General features: G+C 44.8%; 1 protein-coding gene across 1 annotated transcript in view; it reads left to right on the top strand.

Moving 5' to 3' along the window:
• The window catches only part of ZNF791 (zinc finger protein 791), a 14116-nt gene extending 6104 nt beyond the window's left edge, over positions 1-8012 (top strand). The window contains exons 2-4 of the mRNA XM_023188614.2: positions 1937-2063; positions 3197-3257; positions 5862-8012. Coding sequence (XP_023044382.2) covers positions 1937-2063; positions 3197-3257; positions 5862-7401 — 1728 coding nt within the window. The 3' untranslated portion in view covers positions 7402-8012. The remainder of the gene's footprint in view (positions 1-1936; positions 2064-3196; positions 3258-5861) is intronic.
• The last annotated feature ends 1056 nt before the right edge of the window (positions 8013-9068 follow it).

Below are 9068 nucleotides of genomic sequence, written 5' to 3'. Positions count from 1 at the left end.
CAGATTTTATGTTCCTTTGGAGGTATGAAACTACCTGTTAATTTTATGTAATCATGGGCAAATTCACCATCAGACCATTGTGGATGTCAGTGAAGTCCCTTGAAAATTGATACTGTCGGCCGGGCGCAGTGGCTCAAGCCTGTAATCCCAGCACTTTGGGAGGCCGAGACGGGCGGATCACGAGGTCAGGAGATCGAGACCATCCTGGCTAACACGGTGAAACCCCGTCTCTACTAAAAAATACAAAAAACTAGCCGGGCGAGGTGGCGGGCACCTGTAGTCCCAGCTACTCAGGAGGCTGAGGCAGGAGAATGGCGTGAACCTGGGAGGCGGAGCTTGCAGTGAGCTGAGATCCAGCCACTGCACTCCAGCCTGGGCGGCAGAGCCAGACTCCGTCTCAAAAAAAAAAAAAAAAAAGAAAATTGATACTGTCAATCTATTCTTCAAAGTCAGCAAAGCCCAGATGACATGATTATGGATCTTCCAGAAGGTGATCTTCTGACATTTTATCTCCGTGTGTATATGTATTTGTGCTAAAAATTGGATGGAAGCAGTTCTGAGGCTCATGGGTATAAGGATTTTGTGAAGGTCTCAGTTGTGAGGGCCCCTTCCTTGTGCCTGAGCTCTGTGTTCCCAGTAACTTCCTAGCCTCATGAAGTGGGACAGAAAGTAAAAGGAAAAACTGAGTCTATGATAAATATTACGCACACAGCCGGGCGCGGTGGCTCACGCCTGTAATGCCACCACATGGGGACATATATATATCGGAAACAAGTTGAAATTAATATATCTCTAAAAGAGTATTTCCATTCAGTCAGCAGAATCTGAGTTCTAATGGCCTCAAATACTTTAGGACGATATGGGCAGCTAGACCTTGTTACAAGTTGGATTTCCAGAAGCCTCCTGGCCTCTCATTTATAACAAAGGGGATAGAAGATTCTCAATGTGTATTTACTTATTAAAACCTCCACCTCATTTAATCCCACATCTTCAGGAACTCTGAATGATTTGGGTAATAAGAAATTACACTGTGGGCTGGGTGTGGTTATTCATATCTGAAATCACAACACTTTGGGAGGCCGAGGCAGGAAGATCACTTGAGGCCGAGAGTTCAAGATCAACCCGGACAACATAACAAAACCCCATTTCTAACAACAAAAAAAAACTTAAAAATTAGCTGTGTGTGGTGTTGCACATCTGTCGTTCTAACTACTCGTGAAGCTGAGGCAGAAGGATGTCTTGGGGGCCCAGGGATCTGAGGCTACAGTGAGTTGTGATTGCTGCACTTGAGCCTGGGTGACAGAGCAAGACCCTGTCTCTTAGAAAACAACAAACACACAAGAAATAAGAATTTATCTCATAAAGTATTGAAGATCTTGCCTGTAATCCCAGAAATTTGAGAGACCAAGACTGGTTAATCGCTTAAGCTGAGGAGTTTGAGACCAGCCTGGGTAACATGGCAAAACCCCATCTCTACAAAAAATACACACAAAATACTTAGCCAGGTGTAGTGGAGTGTTCCTGTAGTCCCCGTTACTCAGGAGGCTGAGGTTGGAGAATTGCTTGAGCCTGAGAGGTCTAGGCTCCAATGAGCTGTGACTGTACCACTGTACTCCAGCCTAGGTAGCAGACCGAGACCATCTGTGTCTCAAAAAGGAAGGAAAAAAAATTGATCTTAAAGTTTGTCTCATTTGTGTAGGATTTCTTTCATTTTTCCAAGTTGAACTAGATACTACCATTAGAGAGCTTATAGTGACCACAGTAAAGATGTAGCCATAAGTTTATATGTTCAATGTGCTGTTAAATTTCTAACAATCGAGTCATACACTAAATGTCTGGAGAACACAAAATCATGTGTGAATTTCTTATGAATTGAGTATACCTCTCATCCTTATCAATCTCACCTATTCTCCTCTACTTATATTGGATGTTTCAGGACTCGGTGGCTTTTGAGGATGTGTCTGTGAGCTTCAGCCAGGAGGAGTGGGCTCTGCTGGCTCCTTCACAGAAGAAACTCTACAGAGATGTGATGCAGGAAACATTCAAGAACCTGGCATCTATAGGTAAGGATGACATCATTTTTTCTTTCTTTTTTTTTTTTTTTTTTTTTGAGACAGAGTGTTACTCTTGTTGCCCAGGCTGGAGAGCAATGGCAGTATCTCAGCTCACCACAACCTCCACCTCCCAGCTTCAGGCAATTCTCCTGCCTCAACCTCCCAAGTAGCTGGGATTACAGGCATGCGCCACCACGCCTGGCTAATTTTTCTATTTTTAGTAGAGACGGGATTTCACCATGTTGGTCAGGCTGGTCTTGAACTCCTGACCGCAGGTAATCTGCCCACCTCAGCCTCCCAAAGTGCTGGGATTACAGGCGTGAGCCACTGTGCCTGGCCTTTTTTTTTTTTTTTTTGAAATCAAGTCTCATCCTGTTCCCCAGGGTGGAGTACAGTGGCGGGATCTTGGCTCACTGCAGCCTCTGCTTCCCGGGTTCAGGAGATTCTCCTGCCTCAGCCTCTCGAGTACCTGGGATTACAGGTGCCTACCACCATGCCCAGCTAATTTTTGTATTTTTAGTAGAGACAGGGTTTCACGGTGTTGGCCAGGCTGGTCTCGAACTGCTGACCTCAAGTGATCCTCCCACCTCAGCCTCCCAAAGTGTGGGGATTACAGTCATGAGCCACCGCACCCCAGTGACATCATTTTTCTTTTTTTTTCTTTTTTCCGAGACAGAGTCTTGCTCTGTCGCCCAGGCTGGAATGCAGTGGCATGGTCTTGGCTCACTGCAAGCTCCACTTCCAAGGTTCACGCCATTCTCCTGCCTCAGCCTCCCAAGTAGCTGGAACTACAGGCGCCCACTGCCACGCCGGACTAATTTTTTGTATTTTTAGTAGAGACGGGGTTTCACTGTGTTAGCCAGGATGGTCTCAATCTCCTGACCTCGTGATCCGCCCGCCTCGGCCTCCCAAAGTGCTGGGATTACAGGCGTGAGCCACCAGGCCTGGCCGACATCATTTTTTCATATAGTCAATTAGAGAACTAGCATTTCTTGCTCATAATCACTGTTCCGAGATTTGGAATCTAAAAAGGGAATACTTCTGTAAATAAACCAAGCATGGTTACAGCTCATTGTGAACCTATAATAATATTTGTATCATTTTTAGTAATTTATCATGATTATTCTTGATCTACATTTTAGGGGAAAAATGGGAAGACCAGAATGTTGAAGATCAACACAAAAACCAGGGGAGAAATCTAAGGTGAGTTGTACTCACAAGAAATAGCAGTGTTCCTTGAAAGAATCCTAAAAATATTATGGCCAGGCGCCGTGGCTCACCCCTGTAATCTCAGCACTTTGAGAGGCTGCAGTGAGTAGATCATGAGGTCAGGAGTTCAAGACCAGCCTGGTCAACATGGTGAAACCCTGTCTCTACTAAAAATACAAAAAAGTTAGCCAGTTGTGGTGGTGGGCGCCTATAATCCCAGCTACTCGGGAGGCTGAGGCAGAGAATTACCTGAACCCAGGAGGTAGAGGTTGCAGCGAGCCGAGATCGTGCCACTGCACTCCAGCCTGGGCAACAGAGTGAGACTCCACCTCAAGGAAAAAAAAAAGTTGTGACACTTTTAAAGCAAGAAACAAGTGCAGCTCCAAATTTATTTATTTATTTGTTTGTTTGTTTGTTTTTTAAATTTTTTTCTCGAGATGAGGTTTTGCTCTGTCACTCAGGCTGGAGTGCAGTGGCATGATCTTTGCTCACTGCAACCTCCGCCTCCCAGGATCAAGTGATTTTCCTGCCTCAGCCTCCTGAGTAGCTGGGATTACAAGCACGTGCCACCACACTCGGCTAATTTTTGTTTTTTTGTTTTGTTTTGTTTGAGACAGTCTTGCTGTCTCCCAGGCTGGAGTGCAGTGGCGCAATTTCGGCTCACTGCAAGCTCCGCCTCCCAGGTTCACGCCATTCTCCTGCCTCAGCCTCCCAAGTAGCTGGGACTACAGGCACCCGCCACCATGCCTGGCTAATTTTTTGTATTTTTAGTAGAGACGGGATTTCACCGTGTTAGCCAGGATGGTCTCGATCTCCTGACCTCGTGATCCGCCCACCTCGGCCTCCCAAAGTGCTGGTATTACAGGCGTGAGCCACCGTGCCCGGCCTAATTTTTGTATTTTTAGTAGACACAGGGTTTCGCCATGTTGGCCAGGGTGGTCTCAAACTCCTGACCTCAGATGATCTACCCACCTCAGCCTTCCAAAGTGCTGCGATTACAGGCATGAGCCACTGGGCCCCAAATTTACAGGCATGAGCCACTGGGCCCCAAATTTATTTATTATCAGAAAATGTTTACCAAAAATGTTTTCGCAAGTGACACAGATGTCCACTGGTTGAAAAATATTATACTTGGCCGGGCACTGTGCCTCACGCTTATAATCCCAGCACTTTGGGAAGGTGAGGTGGGCGGATCAGCAGAGGTGAGGAGATCAAGACCAGCCTGGCGAACATAGTGAAAATCTGTCTCTACTAGAAATACAAAAACTAGCCAGGCTTGGTGGTGCACACCTGTAATCCCAGTTACTCAGGAGGCTGAGGCAGGAGAATCACTTGAATCTGGGAGGCAGAGGTTGCAGTGAGCCCAGATCACACCACGCACTCCAGCCTGGGCAAGAGAGTGAGACTCCATCCTCCATCTCAAAAAAAAAAAAAAAAAGAAGGAAAGAAAGAAAGAAAAATATTGTACTTGGGAACAATTTTTTTTGTTTGTTTGTTTTGTGAGACAGTCTCTCACTCTGTCACCCAGGCTGGAGTGCAGTAGTATGATCTTGGCTCACTGCTCCACCCCCTGGGTTCAAGCAGTTCTTCTGCCTCAGCCTCCCGAGTAGCTGGGATTATAGGCATGTACCACCACACTGGGTGATTTTTGTATTTTTTAGTAGAGATGGGGTTTCACCGTGTTGGCCAGGCTGGTCTCAAACTCCTGACCCCAAGTGATCCACCCACCTCGGCCTCCCAAAGTGCTGGGATTACAGGCATGAGCCACCATGCCCAGCCTTGGAAACAGTATTTTAAAGCCTCACATATAACTTCAGGAAGCCAAGGTGAGCAGATCACTTGAACTCAGGAGTTTGAAACCAGCCTGGGCGACAAGACAAGACCCTATCTCTACAAGAAATAGAAAATTCAGTCAGTTGTGGGGGTGCATGCCTGTAGTACCAGCTACATGGGAGGCTGAGGTGGGAGGATTGATTGAGCCCGGGAGTTCAAGGCTGCAGTAAGCCATGATTGCATTACTGTACTCCAGTCTGGGCAACAGAGTGAGACTCTGTCTCAAAACGAAACCAAAAAAAAAAACCCCCATACATCAGTATTATTGTTCTGATAATAGCTATCAGTGACACAGGCCCTCTTGCTGAACATTGAGTATATTCATTCTTAAACAAGTCAGACAGGGCAGAAAACTATTTCCCTGAAAATGATAAAAATTTAGTTCTGCTGCCAGGTGCAGTGGCTCACGCCTGTAATCCCAGCTCTTTGGGAGGTCAAGGCAGGCAGATCACTTGAGGTCAGGAGTTCAAGACCAGCCTGACCAACATGGCAAAACTCTATCTCTACTAAAAATACAAAATTAGCAGGGTGTGATGGCGCATGCCTGTAATCCCAGCTACTTGGGAGGCCGAGGTAAGAGAATCGCTTAAAGCTGGGAGGTGGAGGTTGCAGTGAGCTGAGATCGCGCTATTGCACTCCAGCCTGGGGAACAAGAGTGAAACTCCATCTCAAAAAAAAAAAAAAGAAATTTAGTTCTGCTACCTGATGATAAACATAAAATCATTAATACACAACCAGTATTACTGTGCTTCTAATTTTTTACAGAAGCCATGTGAGAGAGAGACTCTGTGAAGGTAAAGAAGGTAGTCAACGTGCAGAAACCTTCAGTCCCAATCTCAGTGTGAGGAAGAACACTGCTGGAGTAAAACCATATGAATGTACTGTCTGTGGAAAAGTCTTCATGCGTCGTTCATCCCTTACTAGACACATGAGGTCTCACACTGGATATGAGCTATTTGAGAAGCCATATAAATGTAAGGAATGTGGGAAAGCCTTTAGTTATCTCAAATCCTTTCAAAGACATGAAAGGAGTCACACTGGAGAAAAACCCTATAAATGTAAACAATGTGGAAAAACCTTCATATATCACCAACCCTTTCAAACACATGAGCGGACGCACATTGGAGAAAAACCCTATGAATGTAAGCAATGTGGAAAAGCTCTTAGTTGTCCCAGTTCACTTCGAATTCATGAAAGGATTCACACTGGAGAAAAGCCCTATGAATGTAAAAAATGTGGGAAAGCCTTCAGTTGTCCCAGTTCTATTCGAATACACGAAAGAACTCACACTGGAGAGAAACCCTACGCATGTAAGGAATGTGGGAAAGCCTTCATTTCCCACACAAGTGTTCTAACACACATGATAACACACAACGGCGATAGACCTTATAAATGCAAGGAATGTGGGAAGGCATTCATTTTTCCCAGTTTTTTACGAGTACACGAAAGAATTCACACTGGAGAGAAACCCTATAAATGTAAACAATGTGGTAAAGCCTTCAGATGTTCCACCTCCATTCAAATTCATGAAAGAACTCATACTGGAGAGAAGCCCTATAAATGTAAAGAATGTGGGAAGTCTTTCAGTGCACGCCCAGCCTTTCGCGTACACCTGAGAGTGCACACTGGAGAGAAACCCTATAAGTGTAACGAATGTGGGAAAGCCTTCAGTCGGACCAGTTACTTTCGAATACATGAAAGGACTCACACTGGAGAAAAACCCTACGAATGTAAAAAATGTGGGAAAACCTTCAATTATCCTCTAGATTTGCAAATCCATGAGAGAAATCACACTGGAGAAAAACCCTATGAGTGTAAGGAATGTGCAAAAGCCTTCATTTCTCTCGAGAACTTTCGAAGACACATGATTACCCACACTGGAGACGGACCTTATAAATGTAGGGACTGTGGGAAGGCCTTCATTTTTCCTAGTGCGTTACGAACACATGAGCGGACTCACACTGGAGAGAAACCCTATGAATGTAAACAATGTGGAAAAGCCTTTAGTTGTTCTAGTTACATTCAGATACATGAAAGAACTCACACTGGGGAGAAACCTTATGAATGTAAGGAATGCGGGAAGGCCTTTATTTATCCCACAAGCTTTCAAGGACACATGAGAATGCATACTGGAGAGAAACCCTATAAATGTAAAGAATGTGGGAAGGCCTTTAGTCTTCACAGTTCCTTTCAAAGACATGAAAGAATTCACAGTTGTGAGAAACCTGTTGAATGTAAGCAGTGTGGAAAAGGCTTCAGTTTGTCCACATCCTTACAAAAGCATATGAGAATGCACACTCGATAGAAACTATAAATGGGAGAAATAGGGGAAAGTTTTCAATTCTAACAGATACTTTCAAAGTTGTGAAAATTCCCAGTGAAGAGAGAAATCCTACCAGTGTAATATAGAAAGCGAGATGCAAGATAATTCATGTATAGTCAGGTACCATGTAATCATGTTTCAGTGAGCAATGGACCATATACAGGTTGGTGGCCCCGTAAGATTATATAATACCTAAAACATTTCTATCAACTGCAATTTAGTAGCGGTAGAAACACCATAGTGCATCACATTATTTAAGTGTTCATGGTGCTGGTGTAAACCTATTGCACTTTCAGTTGTATAAAAGTACAACACAGCTGGGCATGTAGGCTCACACCTGTAATCCCAACACTGGGAGACTAAGGCGGTAGGATTGCTTGATGCCAGGAGTTTGTGACTGCGCTGGTCAACATTGTGAGACCCTGTCTCTACAAAAACTAAAAACATTTTCTAAGTGTGGAAGCACACCCTGTAGTCCCATCTACTTGGGAGGCTGAGGCAGGAGGACTGCTTGAGCACGGGAGTTCAAGGCTACAGTGAACCAAGATCAAGCAATGGCAGCCAGCATGGGTGACAGAGTGATACTCTGTATCAAAGATTAAAAAAAGTAAATTGGCTGGGCACAGTGGCTCATACCTGTAATCCCAGCACTTTGGGAAGCTGAGGTGGGAGGATCAGTTGAGGTCAGGAGTTCAAGACCGGCCTGGTCAACATGATGAAACCCTGTCTCCATTAGAAATACAAAAATTAGGCCGGGCGCGGTGGCTCAAGCCTGTAATCCCAGCACTTTGGGAGGCCAAGACGGGCGGATCACAAGGTCAGGAGATCAAGACCATCCTGGCTAACACGGTGAAACCCCATCTCTACTAAAAATACAAAAAAAACTAGCCGGGCGAGGTGGCAGGCGCCTGTAGTCCCAGCTACTCGGGAGGCTGAGGCAGGAGAATGGCGTGAACCCAGGAGGCGGAGCTTGCAGTGAGCTGAGATCCGGCCGCTGCGCTCCAGCCTGGGCGACAGAGAGAGACTCCGTCTCAAAAAAAAAAAAAAAAATACAAAAATTAGCTGGGTGTGGTGGTGCACCTGTAGTCCCAACAACTTGAGAGGCTGACAGGAGAATCGCTTGAACCTGGGAGGTGGAGGTTGCAGTGAGCCAAGATCTGCCACTACGGTCCAGCCTGGGTGACAGAGCAAGAGACTGTCTCAAAAAAGAAAAAAAATACAGCACATATAATTATGTGCAATATATACTTGATAATAAATGGCTACATTACTGGTTTATATATCTACAATACTGTTTTAAAATGTATTCGTATTTATTTTTTTAACAGTAAGACAGTCTCAGGCAGGTCCTTCAGGAGATATTCCAGAAAAAAGGCACTGTTACGATAGGCGATGACGGCTCCATGTGCAGGACTGCCCCTGAACGTATTCCAGCGGGACAAAACGTGAAGGCGGAAGACAATATTGATGATCCTCACCCCGGGTAGTCCTACACTAATGTGTGTCTGTGTCTTAGTCTTTAACAAAAATAATATTAAAAGTAAAAAAGAATTAATAGAAAAAGCTTATAGAATATGGACATAAAATATTTTTGTACAGCTGTACAATGTGTTTTAAGCTAAATTATTACGTCAAAGGTTTTAAAAATA

This window comes from Piliocolobus tephrosceles, chromosome 21 (genome assembly GCF_002776525.5).
Source record: "Piliocolobus tephrosceles isolate RC106 chromosome 21, ASM277652v3, whole genome shotgun sequence".
NCBI lineage: Eukaryota > Metazoa > Chordata > Mammalia > Primates > Cercopithecidae > Piliocolobus > Piliocolobus tephrosceles.
The sequence above is the reverse complement of the archived record's forward strand: the minus strand, read 5'-3'. Positions and strand labels throughout refer to the sequence as shown.